At 44.6% G+C, this 25,231-nt stretch overlaps 1 protein-coding gene across 2 annotated transcripts in view; it reads right to left on the bottom strand.

Annotated features, from left to right (window-relative positions):
* PCGF3 (polycomb group ring finger 3) overlaps positions 1-25,231 on the bottom strand; it is a 376,752-nt gene that overhangs the window by 18,038 nt on the left and 333,483 nt on the right. For both annotated transcript variants that reach the window (XM_086961653.1, XM_086961654.1), the window contains 2 exons: positions 6,790-6,845; positions 2,385-2,495 (listed from right to left, as the gene is read on the bottom strand). In XM_086961653.1, the coding sequence (XP_086817779.1) occupies positions 2,385-2,495; positions 6,790-6,845 (167 nt within the window). The remainder of the gene's footprint in view (positions 1-2,384; positions 2,496-6,789; positions 6,846-25,231) is intronic.

Raw genomic sequence — 25,231 nt, 5'->3', positions numbered from 1 at the left:
GGTTTTTTTTAAATCAGTCTAACTAACTCGACCTGAATGCCAGTTACTTCTTATTCAGGCTCTGTTCCACCTTATTTCCTAAACTGGGACAGGATTGAGCAGCTCGATGGACACAGGGATGTTGCTCCAGATCCTGGGAGCGTAGCCGAACACATTTAACTTTCTTTTTTTTTTGCAATTCTTTGTCTCCAGTCTGTCCTTCTCTCCTACTTCCTGATTCAAAGTCAATAAACTTTAAAAAGAACCTCCAAAAAAGCAGGTTCCTTGGCGGTACAAAACTTGTCCCAGTTCAAGAATAAAAGTACCTCTGAGTGACATTCGATAAGGATCGGACGTTTAGGCGTCAGAAAGAGGAAGCTAGAAGGAAAGGTTTGCTGATTGCCTTAACAATGAAAAATCTTGCAAGTAAACTGACGGGCCTACCCTGACTCCGCTTTTGAAAGTAGTCCGGGCCAAACTACTCCCCTCAATTACCTATGGCAGTGGGGCAATGCGGGGAAGAGATGCAAAGGAGCTGGAGAGCACACAGTTCAAGGCAAATAGAATCTTGTTCAGCCTTCGATCCTACACATCACCTGCTCAAATAAGGCTGGAGTTTGGTCTCCTACGACAAGATCTAGCTAGGCATGGTTCGTTTATCATCTGCTTGCACAGGATCAGAAGTGCCACTACAAATACCCTAAACTATCTGCTGTGGCAGGGCATACAGCACAGGGAGCACTCTCAAGCCAGAAGCTACCTACAGCTAGCCTTAGAATCTACCCAACTCACAGAACTCTGGAATGCACAAATCGGCTATCCCAATTTAAAAAAAACTGGTCTGGAAAACCTTAAAACAAATCTCTTTGGTGGAAGACAAAGCAACCTTCTCAAACAGATCGCACGCCTGAATGACTCTTTACTCCTATAAAACATTGGGGCCACAATTGTATTTCAACCAGGGCTACTCGAAGTCCACAAAAATGAACTTTGAGGCACAGGATGGGAATCCTTCCATGTGCTCAGCATCTTCCACCATGGCAAAGGTCACTAACTCAAGAGTCGTGCAGGTTGTGCAACACCAAACGAGGCAACATATTACACTTAATCTGCTTATGCAAGGACCTGCACCAAGCACAGAATCAGCTTCTCAAAGAACCCTTCAGATAGAAAGGCATTCTGACCAGAAGACAAGCGGTGTTAGCATGCTTCAATCCAGAAAATATACAACTAAATTGGAGATTGGTCAAATTCCTTATGCTGGCTGAACAAAAAATGCCCAAGTTAGCGGAAACGGAACAAGGCCTAGGCTGTACAATGCTAAAAAGCATATGTTCCTAAACCAGACCACAATAAGAACATACTGCCAAAAGTAAAGGGTTAACCTTTACAACAAGCGGAGATAACTGGACCAAAACAATCATGACGTCCTGCAAAGAAACCCATGGCTGGACTAAAATAACACATATCCGCAATTCATAGCAGTAAGACACTCAAAGTATCATATTATGCCTACAATTAAATCGGATTTTATACTGGTAAAGATGTTCCCAACACCGGGTTTTAACTTTTTTTTTAATTAGATACACACACTGATGAATTTATTTTTGTATTTTATGTAATAATACTGCAATGATTTTAAGTAACTATGCAGGAAATAAATAATATGAATCTACTTCCTGATCAAGCAATTCAGGATGTAAGTGCTAATAAGATTTCCCAGTTGCCACTTTTCCTTATGATTACGCCTTTTTAGTTCAGTTATTCTCATCAGTACCTTCCCCAGGCTATTACCACTCCTGTGAAGTCACCTTTCACCTTGTTAGGTACAATTATACCTCAGGCCTCCTTGTCCCCAAACAGCAAATGCCCTGTGACCTATTTATCGTCCACTGGTTGGGGTGGTTGGGACTTGCTAATCGCATCCAATTGTGAAACATGAAAGCAATCCTAGTACAAATACAATAAAACAGCAACACCACCTGCGACGAACCATCACCACCAGTGAAGGAGAGAAGCCTCTCCAAAGCACAATCATTTAAAACCCACAACCGCCGATTAGTGCACCTTTTAATTGTGAACAAATACTCAAACTAGTCTCTAAAAGTTTTTATTTTCAAACTCCGAAAGAAAGACCTGACCCAGCACTGGAGATGCAGGCAGCCAAACAGCCAGCGACTCTGAGATGGAAAACCTTGAACGTTTACTAATGTACATTTTAGAAACGTCAGCAGGTTAGCTAATATCACATCGGTTTCTCAATATTATATTCCACGGGCACTTTAATTAATATCTGACATTTGTTCATGCTCGGTTACTGTGCACACAAATTATATATACCACAGTGGTTTGTCTGTGCAGCATTACCTCGATCATCAACTAAGTAAAAGTGCAGAGGAACTCACCATTTCGATGCGTCTCTATGTGCAGTTTTGCTGTGCATGCCTCCCCTTTGATGTCTCCGGGCACTTCCATGCCAAGCTTCTGGTAGAACTCTCTCTGCTTCCGCATTTCGGCTGCAGAACAAAATGTCATTAAAAATCGATATGCAGTGTTGTTTGACATGCACTGAGACCTCTATATTCCTATGTTCAACAAAAACTAAACATTAATCTGGAAGACAACTTTCTGAGCCAGACTGACAAGCGAGAGACCATAGTCTACTGTCAATTCTACGTTTTCATTTAAGTGATCAGGGTTTATGATATTTTATATATATTATGCCGCCGTACACTTACAACCGTGGAATGTCGTAAACTGGTCTCTTAGGAAGGACATGGAGACGTCGGCCAGTTGAGGGTTGGAATGCCCTTCAGAAGTAGCTGAACACCCAGAATCTACGTTTGTGAGTATTCACACCAGTTTTCCACGAATTTCCCCATCATGGAAACGCAGAGGTTTACTCATCTGAAAAGTCATGAATACGTGCCTTCCCAGAGAGAAGGGGGAAGGAATCACCACCATATTTTATGAGAGTGTAGGACTGGGCTTTCTACATCCGGAAAAATATATTCCAGGTTCAGTTAAAAATGTTAATGTGCAAATGTTCAATTTCGCACGAGCTTGCCAATCCACACGAGCACGTTTACGAGCAAAACCGACCCCCACCCTTCCAGCCTCATGGGGAAACGCCCGATGGCCGCTTCGGCCAGTCAGGCCCTGCTGGTGCCGGGCTCATTTCAGGCGAAAAACAACGTTGTGGTGGGCAGTAATGATGGCCAAGAACCTAGTTGAGCCCACTCTGAATAAAAAGAAAGCCTTAAATTCAACAGTTTAACACAATAGTAAAGTAAAGCAAATGAACGAGCAAGGGCCATTAGTGAATAGCACCATCTCTTTATGACAAGCGAAAGTGTCCATAAAGTAAACACGCCTCAAGCAAAGCAGTAAATCTGGAATTAATATATTGACGTACCAGCATAGAAAATAACATCTGCTATCTTATGCAAATTTGTAGAGTGCACTATCACCCAGGAAGGTATCCTGATGCTGAACAAGTTTTAGCCTGGGCATACCTGGGGCATACTGGGACTACTTGAAGAAACAGGTCTTCAATTTCTTGCAGAATTCACGAAGAAAGGAGGAGGCTCTTATGCATAGCGTCAGGCCATTCCATGCTTTATGAGTGATGTAGGAGAAGGCTCGATCACTGGTTCTGGTTTTCTGTGTGCGGAATTTGTACAAGTAGGAGTCCGGACGAGTGGTGGTGTCTGGAAGGTTTGTGAAAGCAGATGCACTTTTGAGGTATGCTAGGCCAGTGTAATGCAGTGCCTTGAAAGTGTGGGTGAGGAGTTTGAATTGTGCTAGTTTGTGAATGGGGAGCCAGTGGACCTCCTTCAAGTGTGGTGTGATGTGATGCGATGCAAGTGCGGCAGGGAAGGTTGAGAGTAATTCTGGATGCAGAGTTCAGAGTGGCCTGCAGCCTTCTGGTGAATTTTGTTGATCCTAGGATAAAGGGTGTTCCCATAGTCCAGCTTGCTTGTGACCATGGAGTATGTGATAGGTTTCCAGGTGCTGTTTGGGATCAATTTGAAAATCTTCCTCAGCATCTTCAGGGTATGGAAGTCTGAGGCGATGATGGCATTGAGGTGGGCAGTGGTGGTGGGGGGAGAGTGTCGGTCCTAGCTTTATTAGCCACCAGGCAGTGCCTTAAAGTGATGGGCTCTTTTCGAAGATCATGATTGCGGTCTCGTCATTGCTCAGCTTTAGGCAATTGGTCTTCATTCACTGGGAGATTTCAATCATGCAGGCATTAACCTTGATCCGGGTACTGGGTGTCTTGTTCATGAAGGAGAGAAAGAGCAGCGTGCGATCGCTGTAGGATAGGACGTTGATATCATGAGAGAGTTTAATGCAGACTAGAGCGATCATGTGCTTGATGAAGAGAGCCGTGCTCAGGGAAGAACCCTGCGGAACTCTGTAGAGGTTGTCGCAGGAATCAAAGGTCTCATTCCAGACAGGAAGGAGCAGACCCATTGGAGTTCATGTCCTTGGATTCCAATGTCATGTAGATGTTGGATGAGAATTGGGTTGGAGGCTGTGTCACATGCTGCTAAGAGGTGCAGGAGGATGAGTGTTGCAGTGTCTCCTCTGTCTAAAGTCATGCAGAGGTCATCCGTGGCAGAAATATGGGCAGTCTATGTGCTCTGGTTGGGCCTGAAACAGATGGGCTCCCATGGACTTCATGGTGGTTGCGGTTTCATCTGGGGTGATGATGAGTCATGTAGTTAGCACTGGTTCTTTGGATAAAATCGAAAGGCATTTTGGGAGGTCTGATTGTGGGCTGAAGTTGCAGTAAAAGGCTGTGGTTTTGTTGCTGAAGAATTGAGACAAATTGTTTCAGAGGTTTGACACGGAGGTGATCAAGTTGAAAGCAGCTGAAGGGGAGAGGAACTGTTCCACAATGATGAATGTTTCTTTGCTTCTGTGGTTTCAGGAATCAATGCGGTCCACCAGAGCTGCGCATTTAGTGGTCCAGATTATTTGGCGGTAGCCTCTTAGGGCGGATTTGTCTGCACTGTCCTGGCTTGTTCTCCATTTGCACTCCAGTTGTTTGCAGTGGTGCCTCATAAATCTGAGTTACTCCATGTACCTACGAGTCTGGGATTGGATCTTGTTGTATTGCTGTGTTTGAGGGGGGTCAACAAGGAGATACAATTGTTGAAAATCTTGATGGCTCTAGGGAGACTGTTGCTGTGTTCGGGCCAGCGGGTATTGTGAATGGTGTTCCAGTCCTTGTCAGTGATGCTGTTCTGTTTTCGGCAGGCTGGCCTGGAAGTGCTAAGTGTGCGATGTATCGGGACCGGGATGCTGAACTTGAGAAGGGGGTGGTCTGTCTAGGGGAATGGTGTGGGCTTGTCCACTCGAATGTTGCAAAGTTGGTGAAAATAGGGTCCAGGAGGTGTCTGGCAATGTGGGCAGGTCCCTTTTCTCATTGGGTGAGGCCCAGGATTTCAAGGTCTTCAATGACTGATATTGAGTTGGGGGCTGCAAGGTCTTCCAGGTGGAAATTCCGGCCTCCAAGTAGGATGTATTTGCTAGCATCAAGGGCGAATGTTGCAACAAAGTCCATGATGGTGTTGGTGCGCCGTCCCCATCTAAGGAAACTCACTGACAGTAAATAAAGCAGATTAACTCAAAGTTCACTCTCTTGCTGTACTACTTCTTACTGTACTTTTCAATTCGTTGAGGACATGAGGTCAAGAAATAGATAAAATGGTCAGTACCTAAACCTAAAAATAAAGGCTGGACACTATCCCTGGAAGAACGGATGCATGGTCTTTTCTGTAGTGATGGCATTGTGTCTCAAAGGAAGACCATGCCAGGGCCCATCAAAACATCTCTGTTCCGTTCTTGGGACAGAGAAAACACCATCCAAACTGGATATTGCACGGAATATGAAACCAAAAACACATTTAAATGAAGAACCCAACAGATAGGAATACCCCTGTTAATATTTCTCAACTAAGTGGATCAACAGTCCAAACAAGGAAAGATTTGTGCATACTGCTAAGGTTTATAGGCCTCAAGTGCAAAATTTAAGAGCCACTCCGAGGTAATATTCACCTACAGGAAGGTGAAAACTTCATGACTTTCTCCTACTCACCTAGTTACACCTTTATGCATACCTTCAATTAAAAAAAAAAATCGATAGAAGATAATACATTGCGTTTTGCAACATGCCTAGCTCATGGAATGCACTGCACCAAAATTTCCCACTGGCTTTTGACAAAAAAAAATACGAAATATATTAGTGTAGCATTTTCAAATTCTCTATTAACCTCCCCGAGTATATCAGAGATTAAAGAGTTTTAAGAGTGGGTTAATATTCACATATCATTGTGTCGAGTGGTGTGGCTCACTGGTTAGAGGCGGCAGACTCGGGAGCAGAGGACGGCCCGGGACCAGGGTTCAATTCCCGATGCGGCAGGGTCGTGGACCAGGGTCAGCGGACTCGATAATTCTCACCTTGGTGCCTCCTCTAACCAGGGATCACACTCAGCAACTCTGGGCATTAGCTTGCCTCATCTCCACAACAGCCCCCCACATACGACGGGGATGCCTGGTTTCACCTTGGAGATACCCAGTAGGGACCATCTCACAGGGAAAGCCAGGACGGGTTCCCCAGCGGTCTATTACGCAGAGATACTCCTTCGGGAGTCGATTCTAGCGCGTTAGAAACCCACAATTTTAATTGTTAAATTCCACTCTCCCAAACTCAGAATGGTCATCCCTCTACCATAAATCAAGCAAACCCTAGTTTGTACTATTTTTGTTTGGATAGCTTAAGTGACACCAATCAAGACTTACCTTCCTGCAGGCCTGGTACAAGTTTGTAAACAATATCTTGCATTGTTCGGTCATGACTGTCAAAGGAAAAAAAAACAATAAACTTAATACTTATGAAAATATATTGTTAGTACCTTTTAGTGAATGGGTCAATTACATTACATTTTGCAAAATGAGCTGCAGACATACAAGTGGTTAAAAACTGATTTTGGTGCTCCAGCAATGCATATACATTCATTTTGATATAGGTCTCATAATTGGCACATGAAAGTTGCAGCGACAGTGAACAAGCAAGTACTTATAAACAATGCTAGTTATTGGTTCTTACATGTCAATAGTGAAGCCATGGCATAGGGAAATGCAACGCTGCTAAAGCAGGGACTAAGAGCAACATTCAGCTACACAGTGGTTCGAGTCCAGTGAAGCTACAACGGAATACAATGATGACAAAGTATTTTTTTTTTTTAACGAACAGCTTTGGCAATATGGTTTTGTCCAACTTCTGGTCTTCTGCTTGATGATGATAGATTGCTGAGCTACAAGGATTCAGATTCACCATTGGCTTGGCGCCTCGTTAAGTTTGAGGTAAAGTTCAATGTTTTGACTACTAACAAATCGTGGACACAAACCTGTCAGTATAGAAAAGGGAGTCAATCCTTGCAGAGAAAAAGTCCAAGAGTGGTTTCCCCGGAGAGCAGACTCCCTTTCCCTGGAAGTCTTCTAAGCTGTGAATAGAAGGCTAAACAAGCCAGCCAGGCAATACTTCTTCCCTAAGGTTCTAACACATGTGTCCCACTGCTGGAACTTTGATGAGGAGAATCTCGGTTTCCGGTGGTGGTAACCTGCTCCTTACTTTAGGGCAGGGTGAAACCCATGAAAAGTAGGAGTGAAAGGAATAGTATCTTTAGTACTGGCCAGAATACAGAATAGAGAACTTTTTTTGTTTAATGAACTAAAGTTCCAAGCCAGATAAATATACCTTCTAAAAAAATTCAACTTTTCTTTTTATCCTCTTCTCTAAGTCGGCATATGAAAGCCAGGACAAATTATTAAAGAAAAATTACTGATGCAAGTTATCTAAAATTAAGATCTCCAAACGAATGTACCTTCTTAAGAATTTTAATCGTGGTTTGTTCTCCTAGCCCAAATTAATTCGTAAATCTGAAAATGTAATATACAGGTATGTATGCACAGGGTTGGCTTGCTCGCTCCTAAAAAAATACAGCGCCTCACCCAAAACACATACAATGCGCTTTCACTTACTGTTTCATACAGCACACGAGCATAGCAAGCAACTATTTCCCAAAGATATGGTCCTAAATAGATTAAAATCAGCATTATGTAAACCTGAGCTGCTCCCACTAGAATTCAAACTTACGGCCGTGAAATTTGATGCAATTTCTGGCATTAAACCAAAGCAAATCTGAATCTACCCTCAGCATCATGCATACCCATCATTGAATTTGGCAGACTATATTGATATTTCCTTCATAATATAAAATATAAGACCATAATCATTAGTTTCATTTTATATGAACAGTAGTTTTACAATATCGCACATCAAGAGATATTGAGAGCGCCAATAAAGCACAAGCATTTGCAATGGCCTTTATTTATCTGTTGTTTCGAAAATGGATAAAAGGCATTGTCATTTATGATGCCAATAGCTTAAACTCTCGCAAATGCGAGACCTATTGCATTGTGTTTGCCGTTAAGAGAGTGAGAGTGTCCTGCAAGAGCAGGCAGGACAAAGTTATTTCAGAAAATAGTGCTCGGAGGCTGTAATTTAATCCTACTGAGCAGCAACACAAGTAACAGGGGGTGTCCTCATGGCAGGTTACGAAATGAGACAAGGCAGTACTAAGGAGGGACTACTAAGCCTACTGGCCAATGAAAAGCCACAATTCACCATAGACAACTATACAAACTATTCAAAAATAAAGGTGGAAAGCAGGCGGGGCTTTAAGTCCATACCTGAATACACAATGCCTCGCAGAGCAACGCATGGGCTGCCCAGGCTCGACCTCAAAAGCGAACCACCATGAAGACAAAGACCTCAACATAGTTACTGTGAGAATCTGAAATATTTACTGGCGGGTATTGGGGGGAAAGCAAGCAAGGATCAGGCCTCACAAACTAAGTAACCCATGTTTCGAAGAAGTAAAAAGCTGATTTCAGAGAAAAATCCCACTATTACTTCATATAGCTGTGGCTCAAATGGACAGGCTTCTCTCAGATAAAATGTATTTTAGAAGCTTCAAAGCAAGAAATTAACCATAAAATACCCAAACCAATTTAGTAAAACAAAGATAAATTATTAAAGTGGGTCACCAACAAAAGGTGTCCATTGAAGATAATAGAAGCCTTTTTGCATTGTGAAAAGTAGCCAATGGATGCTTCTCTTACACCCAAAAAGAAACGGGTAACAGCAAACTGTTTTGCCCTACCCAGGCTGGGACGGCAATGACAGGGTTACTGGTTTGCATGCTGGTTCACTGAAATGTCCCTTAACACCGACTTGCTCTTTTGGGCGAACTGTCCATTGATTGCAGGGAGGGACAGACTACCCTAAACCTATGCTTCAGGATCAGTTCCAAAACTAAAGCCTCAACTTTTTCAAAAGTTGCACAGGTGCTTCATTGATGGTTCCATATTGTCCGAGTTTATAGGAGTTTTTCTGGGGGGTACAGACCGTTCTAACGCTCTTTTATTTTTTTGTATTTTTTATTTATTTATTTATTTATTTTAACAACAACAGTCAAGGGTTCTAACCCATTGGACCAAGTGATTCCTCTCTCCAAGTGCTCTCTAATCTTTGATTCTTCAAGGACATCAGAAAGACTGCTGCTTAGACCCTTTGAGAACACCTTCTAAAGACGTGGGTATGAAGGAAGGCTGGTTGCAAAGCCGCAATCTCGTCCAAGGAAGACAACAAGCCAACTCCTACCTCATCCTGGATCTTCCCAGGCCAGCACTGCTCTCTAACGTAGGTGGTGACCCGAATAAATGATCCTAACCCAACAGGGGTTGGTGGAGGGCGCTTAGCCTTCCCTACTAAGCCACTGTTAGACCTGACCTCATTGGTGTGAGTCTTCCTTCCATTTTTACTGGTTGTCTCCTCTGTTTTTGATATGTTTTGCTGGTTATATGCTTTTGGGCACTGTGCCACGGCTATTCAGTGCCACAGTGCAAGTGCTCTGTATGTTAAATTGATGTACTAATTAGTGATTCAATGATTGGGTTATTTGATTTACTGGTCAGACCCTAGTACAGTGCACCATGTGTGCCCAGGCCTTGTAAATCAAATGCTGCTGGTGGGCTTGCAGCACTGGTTGTGCCACCCACAGAAGCAGCTTGTAAAATGTGTCTCAGGCTTGCCATTGCAAGGCCTGTGTGCAGTCTGTGACTGTCATGTCGACTTGGCCAGTGCACCCACTTGCCAGTCCCTAAACCTTCCCTTTGCTTCATATCAGACACCCCTATGGTAGGCCAAAGGGCAGGGTGCATTGTAAATATAAGGTAGGACATGCCCTGGTGTGTGTGGCATGTCCTAATAGTGAATTAAAGCCATTTTCGTTTATCACTATTGCAAGGCTAACTGTTCTCCATAGGCCAAAATGGGCAGTTAGATTATTACATTTTATAATCCTAACTGACTCAGGGAACATGGTAGAAATTCGAATGTAGTATGCCTGAACTCAGAATGATAATAAACATCTTTTAGTAAAGTTGGTTTTAACATTCTGTGTTTGAAAATACCACTTTTAGAAAGTAGGTATTTTCTTGTCTAACTATCCAAAGCATGCCTCTGCTAGGTTGTGTATTCCTTGTCTGGAGTTTGAGTGACAGGGCTGGGTGATTCCAGGAGACAGGCTGGGGCAGTCCGGTGGTGAATAGAGAGATCTGCATCTAGATGGGAGGGAGGAGTTGCACCTGGGACTTGAATAGGGCTGGGCCTTCCCTCCACAATGTAGCTCCACCCCCTGGGTGCTGCTGATGTCTCTTCCCTTCACTGTGAAAAAAGAGAAGGAATCATGTCAAGAAAGTGCTCCAGGGCTGTGCTTTCCCTCCACAATGCTGGCACCACCTCCTGTGGGGCGTCTGATGTTTCTGCCCTTCACTGTGAAAGGAAAGAAGGAGTCCTGTAAACAAAGTGCTCAAGAACTGGTTTGGACCAGTCAGAGACCTCTCTGCCTTCAGAGAACAAAGAGAAAAGTAGAATAAATATAGGGACCCAGACCCAAGGACTTTAGATCACTTCTGGGAACAAGACAAACCTTTTGCCAAGGAGAAGAACCAAGGAAGCTGCAGGAGTTTGGACTGCGCCTCTGCCAGTGTGCCGTTTGCTGGGTTGGCCTGCAATGGTTTCTTCATTGCCAAGGAAAGGAGAAGGAATTTTTTAAGAACTTTCATCATCTTGCAGAATATTACTCCAAGGGCTTGAACTTGTGATTGCCTCCTGCTGAAGTCTCAGGGACAAAAGACTTCATATCCAGCTCCCCTCTGAGTTTCCTTGCTGGGAATTCTAACTGCAGAAGCCTGCGCGTCGCTGGGAGCTGGAAGCGTGACAACGAGAAGAAGCGTGTCGCCACCACAGCTGTAAATGTCGCATCGCCGGAGAAGTGTGCCGAAGCCGTATCTCCCAGGAAGCGTGTCTTCGTCAAAGCTGTCTGCTATTGCATCACCAGAGCATGACACCATCGAGAAGGTCGCCATCGCATCGCCAGAGAATCGTGTCGCAGGACCTGTCGCGGGTGCAAAGTACAGAGTCGTCACAAGTTTGCCAGGGTGTCTGCGCATCATCATCACATCAAGGGTGCCATCTTCTCACATTGCACCAGGATTATCGCATCGAGGAGCCATCTTGCCCATCGCAACCGTGCAGCAGGCCGAGAACCTACGCATCATCCCCACATCGGTATGGATCACGACGCATCCCCTACTCTGCGCAAGCATTGAGGTGAGACGCATCATCTCCCCCGAAGCACAGAACCAACGCTTCTCCCTTTACGAGCCTTTTGTTTATTTTGCGTTACACATCCAGGTTCTTTGTTGAGAACTGTGTCGCATTTATCACCAACTTGAACTAAGCAACTTTTACCATCTTTTAAGTTAATCTTAAGTACAGTATTGTAGATTTTTGTTGTTTGTGGTCTTGTGTTAAGTCTATATAAAGAATACTTATTTTTATAAAACCTGTGTGGTGTCCATCTACAGTGTTTTCACTGTATTACTGTGTAGATTCACAAATGCTTAACACACTGCCTCTGAGATAAGCCTATTTGCTCGTGCCAAGCTACCAAGGAGGTGAGCAGGGGTTATCTAGGAGTGTAATCCCATTATCCTGACTTGGAAGCAAGGGTCCCTATTTGGACAAAGATGTATACCATTGCTAACTAGAGATCCCCAGTTCTAACAGCCACACTAAGTCAATCTCAACTTAAGAGCATTTCTTTTGACCTCTATTCAAACCAACAAACCCTATTTCTGGGGGCCGTCAAGCTGTTACAGCTGTTGGAACTATACTAGCCATGGTTGCGCAGTTCTATTATAATAAAGCACTCACCGCTCACCATCGGTAACACAAATTTAAACAGGACAACTGTCCTGTCTATCTACCAAGGGGTGTGGCACCAGCCAGACTGGAAACAGGTCAACATCAAGGGCATGCTGAACTTTATCTATTGTGCTCTCATTAACCCCTTTGTTGCTCATGACGAGCTCAGCTCGTCATGAGGTACACCTCTTGTGTGCTCATGACTAGCTGAGCTCGTCATGAACAATGGGACTCAATAAATATCAGCACAGGAGGGGGAATCAGCTTAGCACACAAGGTGTTAACAGGGTAACATCCACAGTTCTGTATCTGATTTTTTGCATGGCCTTTTAGTGCCTTTTCCACTACTCTTGCTGCCCTCATCCTCCCTTGAAACTCCTCTGATAAGAGTTGAATTATGGTTCAAGGTTAGTCCAGTTGGGCAGCTGCAATAAATGTCCCTCTGTTCTGTAGGATGGTCCTGGTGGCTGCTGTGGACACCTAACATATGAGATTTGGACTTGGGAGATCTAATTACTCCAAGAGCACAGCAGGACAACTTTTTGGGGCTTTGAAAGTGGAAGTAGAAATTATTTATTTTTCTGGTAATCACGTTTGTGATTTTTCATCTCATGAATCCAAGTTGGCCAATGAATTAGATTTTATTTTTTTGGAAGCCTTTAAAAACTGTTTTATTGAATCAGCAGGAAAATATTAAATATATAATCATTTTTGTTTATTATAGACATTTTAATGAGATTTACTCTAGTATTTTGTTAAAAGGATGTTTTCCGACTTATCTCCTCCACTCCGGTCTCTGCCCAACGGCTCAGTGTCAGTCGTGTGAGCCTACCCTGTGGTGTCGGGATGCCCAATAGAGGAATATTCACTGCATAAGGCGTCCCCGATGCGGTATATGACAGAGCTCTCCTCCAGACAGATCAGTGCCGTGTGCAAGAGAGGGTGGCAGTCTCGAGGGAGCCGGCCGACCCCCCCCCCGGTAGCAACAGGGTATGGAGTTCCCCCCGGTCCAGCCGATTTGTTGTGAAACCGATCTCGTGCAAATTTCTGCCAGCCACCCAGTAGGACAGCCATTGTAGCTGGCTGGCGTAATAGTATCCACTGAAGTCCGGGACTCCTAGGCCTCCGGCTCTGGTTCCCAGCTGGAGTTTACGGAGACTGATGCGTCTCCGACCGGACCCCATATGAGGCTAATCAACATGGTGATTAGTGTGTCAAAAACATGCTGTGGGAGTAGCACCAGCAAATTTCCCAAAAATATAGTAGGCGGGGAGCATAACCATCTTAGAGATCGCAATGCGACCCATGACAGACAGAGGCAGAGAGGTCCAGAATCCAATGCTGCCGCGGAGGCCAGTGATAGCCCTTGTTATGTTACAATCTATTTGGTCCTCCGGCTTCCTATACACCTGGATCCCTAGATATTTAAAGGTAGTCTGCGCCATCGGGATCTGGTGCGCCCCAAAAAATATTGAAGTAGAGTGAGGTGCCTATCAGAAATAAAAAACAATTAACTTATCAGGGTTTATGGCGAGACCTGACACCTCCTTAAACCGACAGAAGAGGTCGTAAAGCGTCATGTGGTACGCATCCAGGTCAAGGAGATATAACAAAATATCGTCCGCATATATGGATATCAGGTGGTGCGTCCGGTCTATGGGGATTCCCTCCCGATCCAGGTGAGTGTGAAGGGCTATCGCCAGGGGTTCCAGCCAAAGGACAAATAAGATCTGGGACAGGGGGCAGCCCTGACGGGTACCCCTGTGCACTGGATAACTTGCTGAGATGTACCGTCCCGTACGTGCTCGAGCCGTGGGGTCAGTGTATAGTAAACGGATCCACCTCAACAAAGGCTCAGGGAACCCAAAGCGTTTCAGGGCTTCAAACATGAAGGTCCAAGATAGAGAGTTGAACGCCTGCCTCAAATCTAACGCAATGCATCCCACTCGAGTCAGTTCCATCGGTGAAGCCATCATTAATGCGTGTAACCGCCTCGTGTTCCGAGACGTACTGCACCCCGGAAGGAAGCCACATTGGTCCTGATGTATAATGTAAATGTAATTTAACCAATCGTTGCAAACTGCTTCAGAAGTACCATGCTATAAACAAATAATTGGGATTTTGCACAAATACTTAGCATTTATAACCGGGATCCAGGTTTGCCATGGTTACTTTGACAACACAATGAGACGTAAAAAGACAAGTTAAGTTGTGCTAAATTGAATTTTGGATACACCTGCAAGCACATCAACACTTGTTAATCTTTAAACCACAAAGCACACTCTGTTACTGGATGTGCTGACAGGCAGTTTAACTCTCGGCCCAAGGGCATAACGTTAAGGATCAGAAGATAATCTAGAAGGAATGCATTCACGGTTTAGAAGCACAACACAAGGATTTCCTCCTCTATTTGAGTAGACATGTGTCTCCTGACATGTCTTGTTCACTTCTACGAAGCCAGTGAGCCGATTCCCTTGTAAAATCACCTATTTTAAAAAAAGATCTTCAGCACACTGGCGGAAAAAAACATTCAGCCTGTCTCTCAAAAGTTTTCAACTGTTAACTTTTTCTTTCAAGGTTGATCATAACTCGACGCTTTCATTATTAGTTCTAATTTGCTTCTTTATTTCCTGCTTCTAGCAGATCTAATATTTTCACTGCTTAAGGAATTAAAATCAGAAAGTGCTAAGAAGCCATATTGTATGTCAACAGGATTACGCTTTCACCTAGTGCACAAGTCTTAAAAAAATTAGGGGGGGGGGGGCTAACCAAGTTAGGCAGTATGCAAGTGACTTCATGGTGCATGACATCTCACGCAGTGGCATTACAATCTATGACCACACAGGAATTGACATAAGAAGTGACATCAAATTTTAAGACCTCACAAATACCTTTAGTAGATCTATCATGAATACAATTGAGTGCATTACAATATTTAACAAATGCGGATTCGTGTCAAAGCTGTGACAAAAAGGTGACGCATCTACGATGAAAAATCGGGGCCTCAACTTATACACTGACTTTTTGAAGCTCTGCCACAAAGAAATTGGCAACAAGGAGAAAAGTGGCAGTATATCTGTTCTGGTTAATTGATTGAAAAGTCTGCATTTTAAAAGATCTTGTGGGGTTAGGGCACCACCTGCAGAAAAATGCGTGTACCCAGTAAATCTCAGGAAATAATAAAAATAAAGGTAAAATAACCCTAGAGATTAATGCACTTGCTGGAAAGAGCTGTGTTTTGTCTAGTCCCAGTTTTGAATCAAACGAACATAGAGGGTTAATGTGTCTATCAAAGCACAGCATGTGACACCCAGATGACAGATTTATATTTTATGCAGATGGCAAAGAGGGTAACTTCTTTAACACAGAGATCGTTTTGTTACTTACAGTTCATAAATTGTAATCCTTCTACTATAGCAGTGAGCTCGGAAGGACATGTGGCTCCTACACCTTGTAACCCTCAATGTCTAATGTAACACATCCTGTTCATTAATATGATTTATTGTCAATCTATAATGTGTACTTGTGAGGTGAAAAGCTCCGACATCCTGCATTGGGATGAGTAGCGCCACAAAAGAAAGAAAACAGAAGTATTCAAATTGGTATTTGTATGAATACTGGGCCAGGCCAACACATCTGACATTCTTACAGAGCATGCACATGTCTTATATACAGGGTCTGAACAAAGTCAAAAGCATACCTTTCTTAAGTACATGTGAAGTAATAACAAGCTGTGAGCCTTTGTTTCCCCTTCACTGCATTTGCATCTAGGTGTGAGGTTCCGGATATCTCCCAGCCAGAATACTCAATCAAAAGGAGGCGTGATGGCCTCTCAAGGTCATCCTTTGTTTTGGGCTCAGCTGGAATTTAAAATAGCACAGCCCCTTTCCCCTGCATGTTGCTGCTCGGAATAAAAAGCAGAGATTGTGAAGGCGCTGCTGAATGTGTCCCCGTGTCTGAAAATTACTCCGGGAGATGTGGGGCGGTAGGGGGGAGGGAGGGAATTCAGGATATTTCTGTGGGACCCAACTTCTTGGCAGGGGAGAAGACGTCCACCCTGAGAAACAAGCAGTGAAGAGGGCGTGGGGGGGTGAGCACGCAAATACAACTGTGTATCGAGATAGCATGTGCTTGCGGTTGCAGAAGGAACAGCTTCAATAACCCAGTGATAGTGCATAGATGGGCAGCCTTCCCAAGTACCACGCACGGCATCTTAATTGCAGCGAATACGCACAGCGAGCACTAACTTTTATTTTCAAGCCGCCTTCAACGCTCACGTCTTTCGGCAGCTTAATTTATGCTAATATCCACTCTTAGCTTTAAGCCGCCTTTGCTCATCATGTTCCCAAAGATATTTAAATGTAACCTAATGAAACAGGTTACCTTTATATATATGGCGAGTCAGCATTAAACTCTAGTTCTAAGCCGCCTTTAACATCTATGTCCTTGAGCACCCTCTCCTAAGCAAGTGTCTCTGCGAGCTCCGCTGTGTTAATGTATTTTAAACAAATGAGTTAGTTTAACTCCACTCGCACCTTAATTGCAGCGAGAACGCACAGTGAGCATTAACCTTTATTTCCAAGCCGCCTTTAAAACTCACGTCCCAGAGCAACGTAACTGATGTTAATATCACTTTTACCTCTAAGCCGCCTTTGCTTATCGTGTTCCCAATGATATTTAAATGTACGGCGGGAAGGGGAGGGGGCGGAACGGGGGCGGAGAGGGGAGAGGTGCGAGTAAAATAAACAAAAAAAAAGAAGCCGGAGGGAAGAGAGGGGAGGGGGGAGGAGAAATGCGACACGGCGGGAAGGGGAGGGGGCGGAACGGGGGCGGAGAGCTGAAAAGTGTTGCTGCAACGTGTGGATGCTTGTGAAGGACATCATGTAGTGAAGATGCTCCCTTGGCGTAAGGAGCATAGTAGAGAAGACGTGGTGAGGAGGCTGATAGCTGGTGAGTTCAGGATTTAGCATGCGGCCTGTGCATGTATGTAGGGGACATGCAAAAAGACCAGAGATGTACTTCGATCCTAGGACAACAAGTGAACGGGGTAGCTGGTTAGTATTTTAGAAAGGGTATATGCTGGATCTGTGTCACACGGCGGGTAAACTAAACAAAAAAAAAGAAGCCGGAGGGAAGAGAGGGGAGGGGGGAGGAGAAATGCGACACGGCGGGAAGGGGAGGGGGCGGAACGGGGGCGGAGAGGGGAGAGGTGCGAGTAAAATAAACAAAAAAAAAGAAGCCGGAGGGAAGAGAGGGGAGGGGGGAGGAGAAATGCGACACGGCGGGAAGGGGAGGGGGCGGAACGGGGGCGGAGAGGGGAGGAGCGGGTAAACAAAGACGGACATGCACGCGCCCGTGACTTTTAAGGTCAATGCGCATGCGCATAAGCTTAATGCGCATGCGCATTGACCTTAAAAGTCACGGGCACTGCAAGGAATCGCCACGATTCCTTGCAAGCTAGAAAAGAGTCGATGAGCCCCTATAGTCTCGCTTGCTCGATGCGCATGCGCATCGACAGGCGAGACCTAAAAATGAGTAGACGCAGTCTAACGTGTACCCTCGACTTGTGCCCTGCTAATTATTTGGCAATCCTCATACGCTTGTGATTTGCAACTAAGATCAGTGCACTGAGCTGGCATGGCTGTGTTCACAAGTACACTGTCCATCAGGGTATAAAAAAATCCAACAGTCAACAAGTAGCAACGAGGTAATCTAGAAAAACAAATACATGGAAGGGTAATATGGGCGCGTAGTGGTAGGATGTGTGTCTTCCCAAGGATTTGTTTCTTCATGTGCTGAGGCTGGACATAACCATTGGAGTTCGTTGTTAAGGCTTTCCATTATGGAGAGTTAATGACAATATGGTCATCTTGCTGCAAGATTTGACTGGTCTGCAGTACTGGTAGGACATTACAGCAATATAAAAGGGTAACCACCTATTATACTAATAAACATTAGATAGAGAGCACACTATGGTTTGCTCTTGTGAGTAGCAAAACCCAGTTAATGTGTCACTACTTGGTGTATTGGAGTGTATTGGCTCAATCCGTGGAGGATATTGCGTCATCGAAACCAGAAGTTGTTTAAAATATAAACTGGATTAACTACTAAGTGACCAAAAACACAACCAATATACATTTGACGAAAGAATGCTTACTACAACTTTCCGCTAACCAAAGCGGAACGTAAAGAGAGCTGCAAAAGTTGCTATAAAAAGAAGAGCGGAGATAACGCCCTACGAATCCTGCTTGATGAGTGTGGTTGGGAGATGCATCAAAACATGGTGGACAGTATATATATATTGTTGGAAGTGGCAAAACATAGGGTGACGGGAGCCGCCTAGGAATGGACCTTGGTGAAAAACGCCCGGATCTAGTGATGAAAGTGCACTGATCTGGGAATCCCGGTGTGGTATAATGGAGCGCAAACATCAGACAGCACCCACTGGAGGGTTAAAAATGTGAGGTGAGAGCGCACTACATTAACCAGCAGGCCCAAAAACCTTGCCGAAATAAGACGCCCACTAGGGGGCAGAACATTAAAACTATTAAGGCAATCCTCGTGTTAAAGTGTGTTCACATCTCGTTTGCTGTGGCTCTCTCTGAGGAAGGTCGAGGAACGACTGAAATGCATTAGAAATGTTATGCCACTGTGGAAATAAAAAGTGAACCCAACCGGAATGTGTGCGGCTCCATTACCTTTTTGCTGAAAGAAGGTTTGTTGATATATATATATATATATATATATATGTACTTCAAAGGACCAGCGCTTCGGAGTGCACACGAATCTTGGTCTCAGTTCAGCGTCTCTCCTCCCCTCGGGTAAGTTAATTCTGCCTTACGCGTTTCGGAGCTGTGATGCTCCTTGTTCACAGGCCAGCAAGGAAAGCACAGGAATTCAAAGGAGGCACCACGCCTACTACAGGAAGAACACTAAAGCCTCAGAGCACCAGAATGCACTAGGATTTAATCACGTGCTGAAATGTCAATGAAATAAAAGACAAGCTGGAAAATGCCTCCTTTGAATTCCTGTGCTTTCCTTGCTGGCCTGTGAACAAGGAGCATCATCACAGCTCCGAAACGCGTAAGGCAGAATTAACTTACCCGAGGGGAGGAGAGACGCTGAACAGTGATTGAGACCAAGATTCGTGTGCACTCCGAAGCGCTGGTCCTGTGAAGTACAAAATTATGGCGGCAGTCCACTGTCGCGGAGTTGCACCGCCTGGAAGAGGGGCCACGAAGATAATGGAACTTGCTAATCTCCGAGTGGGAAATTCGGTCTATCTCAACGTCGGAAGACCTCTGTCCCTGGGGGGCCCACTGGAGGGCTGTTTTAAATGAAATAATTACCGCAATTAAATACACAGGACCCACTATGGTGTATACTACAAAGGAGGCACCACGCCTACTACAGGAAGAACACTAAAGCCTCAGAGCACCAGAATGCACTAGGATTTAATCACGTGCTGAAATGTCAATGAAATAAAAGACAAGCTGGAAAATGCCTCCTTTGAATTCCTGTGCTTTCCTTGCTGATATGACCACCGAAGGCCCTGATTGCATTGCAAATACTTTTTTATTGTTTTAACTCAGCTGGACCTGTAGAGAATCAGCAGAGTCTGCTCTACTCTGCATCCAGATGGGGTGGAATAAAAATGGACACAACCTACATTCGGTGACATAAGACTTTCATATCTGCCAAGTTCACCCCACATTATTTATAAGACAAAGCAATCACACCTCCAATACAAGACAATCTCAATCCCCCATCCCCATGATATTACAATAGGAAGCAATATTTTCTGATATGCTCCACTGTAACAAAGTATTTCAATTTTCATTTAACTTACAAATTAGGAAAGTGAAGCCTCCATGCAGAAGGGAAGTAGGGTCCTTTAGAAAGTGGAACCCCCCCCCCCCCCCCCCCCCCCCCCCCCGCCCGCCCCCGACTCCCATAAAAGGCACAAAAGTGAAGATGGATGTACCAATTCAAATGAGAAGAGAAATGGGATTCAAATACAATAACCTATAAAACAGCAAGGAAAGGCATAAGAGAATTCTAAACCCAGATCAACTACAACAGCCAAATCAATGTGTCAAACATTGAAGTTTTGCATTAGCCTAACAGAGTACATACCTTAACAAAAAAAGATAATATTGGCGGATGGCAAAATAAAGACCTCTACTGGTCAAGGATTTAGTATGTGAGGGCAGCATCTGCAAAATCCCGTTTGGAAAATGGGGTTTATAAAAAGAGGGGCGATACAACAGAATACCTGGTTTAGCTTCTCAAATCACCAGCAACCAAGATCTTTTTGCCAGGAAAAGAGAGCAAGAAGGGAAAAGAGCCTTGAACGGGATGCAAGAAACATGAAAATTAATCTCACAGATTCTGCATACTAAGTGCAACTTAAATACAATTTGGGCAATATGATCAACCTCTAAACACCTCTGAACATGCTGCAGGCTTAAGACCAATAGGTGACATTTCACCTCCCAGTCTTGAAATCAGTGTCTTGACGTTAGCATAAAATTAGAGTCTGTAATTAAAGTCTTAATCTTCCATAGCTTTATTTTTTTTTTTTTATTACTACCCGCAGAGCTTGTGTATTGTGTCCCCAAAGTTTTACAACATTTGACTAAACATTCAGTGCTCTTCACTTGATGAAACATGTGCCAACCTTCTTCACGCCAAAAATCAGCAATTGACTTTACAAGACAACCATCGAGAGGCCTGCTCAATGCAAACATTACGGAAAAGGTGGGAGTCACAGGTAGGGGAGTCAAGAGGCCTGTGGTAGATGACAGAAACCTAAGAAACACAAGTCCGGTTTCTGGGAAACCTACGGCAATGGAAGGCAAAGAAATGACCTGAGAAATTTAAATTAGCATCTGTGAAACAGTTTGCATGCCGTATTTATTACAAAACAGCATTCAAACATCTGGATGCTGTCACACAATGCATGTAATTACAAGGCAAAAAGTTTGGAAGAACTTCTATACATGGAAATCAACTAACCCACATTTTTGAAGTCCTGTTTGGCCACCCGCTGATACTTAGAAACACCAGCTAATTGACTCGGGAGCCCGAGTGCTAGCCACTGGATCCCCCAGATATACTATTTAGAAGGTGAACTCCCCTGCTCAATCACAAGGAGAGAAGCTAAAGGCCAGCAAGTCTGCTGAGCCCTTTAAACTCCCATGCCAGAGCAGAGCAACCCAATGAAGGATCCTCCTGGCACCCTTCGGGAGATGGGACTTGCTAACCGGGCTGGATCTTGGCCCCCTTACGCAACTCAAACTCCCCACAATCACAAAGGTCGTGCCAAAAAGTACTAAGGACAATCGTTGTAGCGCAAATCCCTGACCATGTCCTACAGAATGTAGTACTTCTGCTCCTTCGTGCTCAAAGATTAATCCCAAACGTATCCTGAATTTGCCTGCCTTCTTGTCCCAGCTGCCAAGGTGTCTACTAGCTTTGTGGCCAAACCGGACTCCGTCACTGCCACAGACTCGGTTGGTTACCTGATTGACTGGGGCTGACCCAGGTGTATTCCCCCCCTGTGATCTGTAGAAATCTCACCCGGGCAAGGGGATGGCCCCACCTGTTGCAGAGGACCGCAGGCCGAAGTGGTCGATGCAGAGGACGGAGCTGGTCGGCTGGGCAACGAAGTGGTCAGATTTGGCTTAAGTACCCATGCCGAGTCCGAGGACAGGGCAGGCGAATCGGATTTCCAGTGCCGACCATGGCCTGCTGGCAGTGGTGACCTGTGAGCCTTATGATCAGCTGTAGCCAAATGTTTTCTAGGTGGAAGGATGGGGACTCAGTACTCTCAGTGCACTGTCCCGTTGGAAGGTCCTGCATCTTGAGGTCGATTTCTAATTCTGAGTCTTCAATGGAAAAAGCTTCTTCCTCAGCCACACAGGCCTCGTGGAGTTCCTCCGCCTTCTCGACCTCCTGGTGTCCAAACATGTTGGGAGTGCCATCGACCTTTCTCCACCTCATCTCCCTGTGACTAGCCCTTCGCTCTCGTAGAGTTTTTTTTCGACCAAAACAATCAGCAGGCTTTACAGCCCTCTTTTCTGTGGTTGGGAGACAAACACAGGTTGCAGACTTGGTGACGGTCTGTCCTCAGGTACTAGGCCTGGCACCTCGGTCAAAAATAGAAAGGCATCCACTTCATCAGCAGAGCACTCTATGGTAATGAGGATAGAAAAATAGGCACAGAAGAGTGAGGCCTGAAGGGCCGCTGTTCTGCCACGTCGATCCGACAGGCAGTAGTTTTCAGATTTGGGAACGCAAAGGTGAGAATGCGTTTGATAACAAGGGTATGGGTGAATCGCGAACCGAAAGGAGCCCGAAACGGTCTCGACCCTAAGCGCAGACACACACGTCCAAACCTGATGGCAGAAAGAAAACAATCTAACAATGGAGTTAATGACCATGCAGATTATCACCAAAGGAGGAGTCTGATTTACTTCAAGTGAATTAGAGTTGGTTCAATGGTGGGGGTAGCTTATTGCAGGACAGAGAGGTGTTCACCACATGTCTATTGGGTTGTATGTGTAAAACAAATTGGGCTGGACACATATGAGTTGTGCGCTAATTGTGTCTTCTTTTCCACACATCAGAGCGGGCCTCAATTTCCCGAGCGGTTGCCGGGCGAGATGAGGCTTTCACCCACACAAAGCTGGGTGAGTATCACTAGGAGGAAATGCCTCCATGTGATGGAGCTAGTATGCTTCTATGTTATGCGGAACGCAAATTGTTCTCGCATGTGTGTTTTGTCCTAATGGTGTCTGTGAAGTTATGTTGTTCCATGTGTGTAATAGAGTACATGCACTTTTGTTGTCTTTTCGACAGGAAGAAGATCCCCTTTCTGTCTCCAGTGGACACACAGGTTCCAAGTTTTGGGGAGATACATGACTTCCTCAAGTACATTTAATGTTTGTCAGTAAAGTCTACTGTATTTGTACACCTATCACACCCTGTTGCAGTAGCTAACTACCTTGAAGGTCCTGACGAAAGCTGGAGCACTGCTCCATTAAGCTGAAACTAGTCGACCACCCTACACAGCGCCATAGTGTAGCCTTACTCATCTACCACTAGGCGTGTTTTTAATCTTGACACCTACACTAACTTCCATAGGTATTTCCCTTAGTGTAGGTAGTTGATTTTAATAATCACCTTTTCTAGAGCACTGCACTTGTCTTATACTTTGCTTTGAGCATGACTGTGGCTTAGTATGCCGCTCTCCACTGATACTCCGCCACGTGATGATTTGGGCGTGATATGGAGCGACTGCTCATTCCCATATGATGAAATGCCGCCACGTGGGTGGTCTGATGGGAATTTCTCAGCCCAGTGTGACCCAACGCACTCTTTCCACGCATGCACCTGTGTAGTTTTTCATTCACCATTTAGGGCAACACACCCCCCTGGACCTGGTCTTCTCTTTCTGTGTATTTATGTTGATTCTAGGGGCATGAGTTGACAGGTCGGTAAATTATTCCCCTTCTGACCCTCTGCACACTTGGTATTTTTAGTATTTAGAGCAACTTCTGGTTGCGGGTCTATATATACAAAGATGTCAACACATCCTTTGTTTACATCATTAGCTCTCCCAATTCAACTGTGTGTGACTCTCTCTGCCTGCCTACCCCTAGTTATCCCTTCCTTTTACTTGTTCTTTTGGTTCAATTTAAATTTCATTGGCCTGGCATCATCAACACCTTTTTATGCCATATCTCCCTTTAAGGCCAGCATATTGCATTTATGCAATTTCCCCGAGTAATCCATGGCCATTACGATCCAAGTGCTTACCCTTTGAGCATTTTTCCCCACCATACAAACTGTACAAGCTCTGTTATCCCCAGCAGCTGGTCTTCACCACCTATACCATTTACATATTGTAAGTGCAGTACATTTACATTGTATAACTGCACTAAGGTGTCTTTATAGAATAATCCTGCTATTCCTTCAGTATAATGCTGTAACATAATGAATTTGAGTAATTGGAGCTTTTGTTCTTCATTAACCACTATGAAGTGCCATTCTCAGCTTCCAATATATATCTTAGCTTGAGATTAAGTACTCCAAGCTTCAGCAACAGACAGCGCGGTATATGTTATTAGATCGATCCCAGAGACGTCTTCAAACAACGCAGCGCATGCGCGAGAGGTAAGCGTCTTCCGGTATTCAGCCGAAGCACCTCTGCGCATGCGTTTGGAGATTAGCGCTAGGCTTGCGGCGCTTCCAGGTTCCGAGTCCCTTCCCATCTACTCGATTCTAATGATCACAGGTGAATATGGTTCCTCTGGTGACTCGGTGCGGCATGGCTATAATGTACACTACCATTGGCTCTGCAATCAAGTAGCCCCGTTATTTAAATGAAGCAGGCGAATCCGTCGGTGCCTCCCCTTCCGCTCATCCTAGAGCTATGGGTACCGACGGATAGGTAAGCGTGGTGATACTGTTATGGGGTCATTGCCTTGTAGAAACCTACATTATACAGAGAGCACTGCTAGTTAACAGTCCTCCCCTTTTTTAATGCTTCCAAACCTGAGTCCTTGTTAGTTGGCTGCAAAAGTATAATTTTTTTGCTGCTACAGTCCATGGCACTAGAAGGGTCAGTTGTAGTATTAAATACAGAGACACTAATGGCCTCTCTTGGCAGCGCTATTATTTAAATTTGCCCTCCTTTCCCTTTGTGGGTTAGTGATTTACTTCAAGTGAATTAGAGTTGGTTCAATGGTGGGGGTAGCTTATTGCAGGACAGAGAGGTGTTCACCACATGTCTATTGGGTTGTATGTGTAAAACAAATTGGGCTGGACACATATGAGTTGTGCGCTAATTGTGTCTTCTTTTCCACACATCAGAGCGGGGCCTCAATTTCCCGAGCGGTT

The sequence above is a fragment of the Lissotriton vulgaris genome, chromosome 3_1 (assembly GCF_964263255.1).
Source record: "Lissotriton vulgaris chromosome 3_1, aLisVul1.2, whole genome shotgun sequence".
In the NCBI taxonomy this organism is placed as follows: domain Eukaryota; kingdom Metazoa; phylum Chordata; class Amphibia; order Caudata; family Salamandridae; genus Lissotriton; species Lissotriton vulgaris.
Note: the sequence above shows the minus strand (reverse complement) of the source record. Positions and strands in the feature narration are given on the sequence as shown.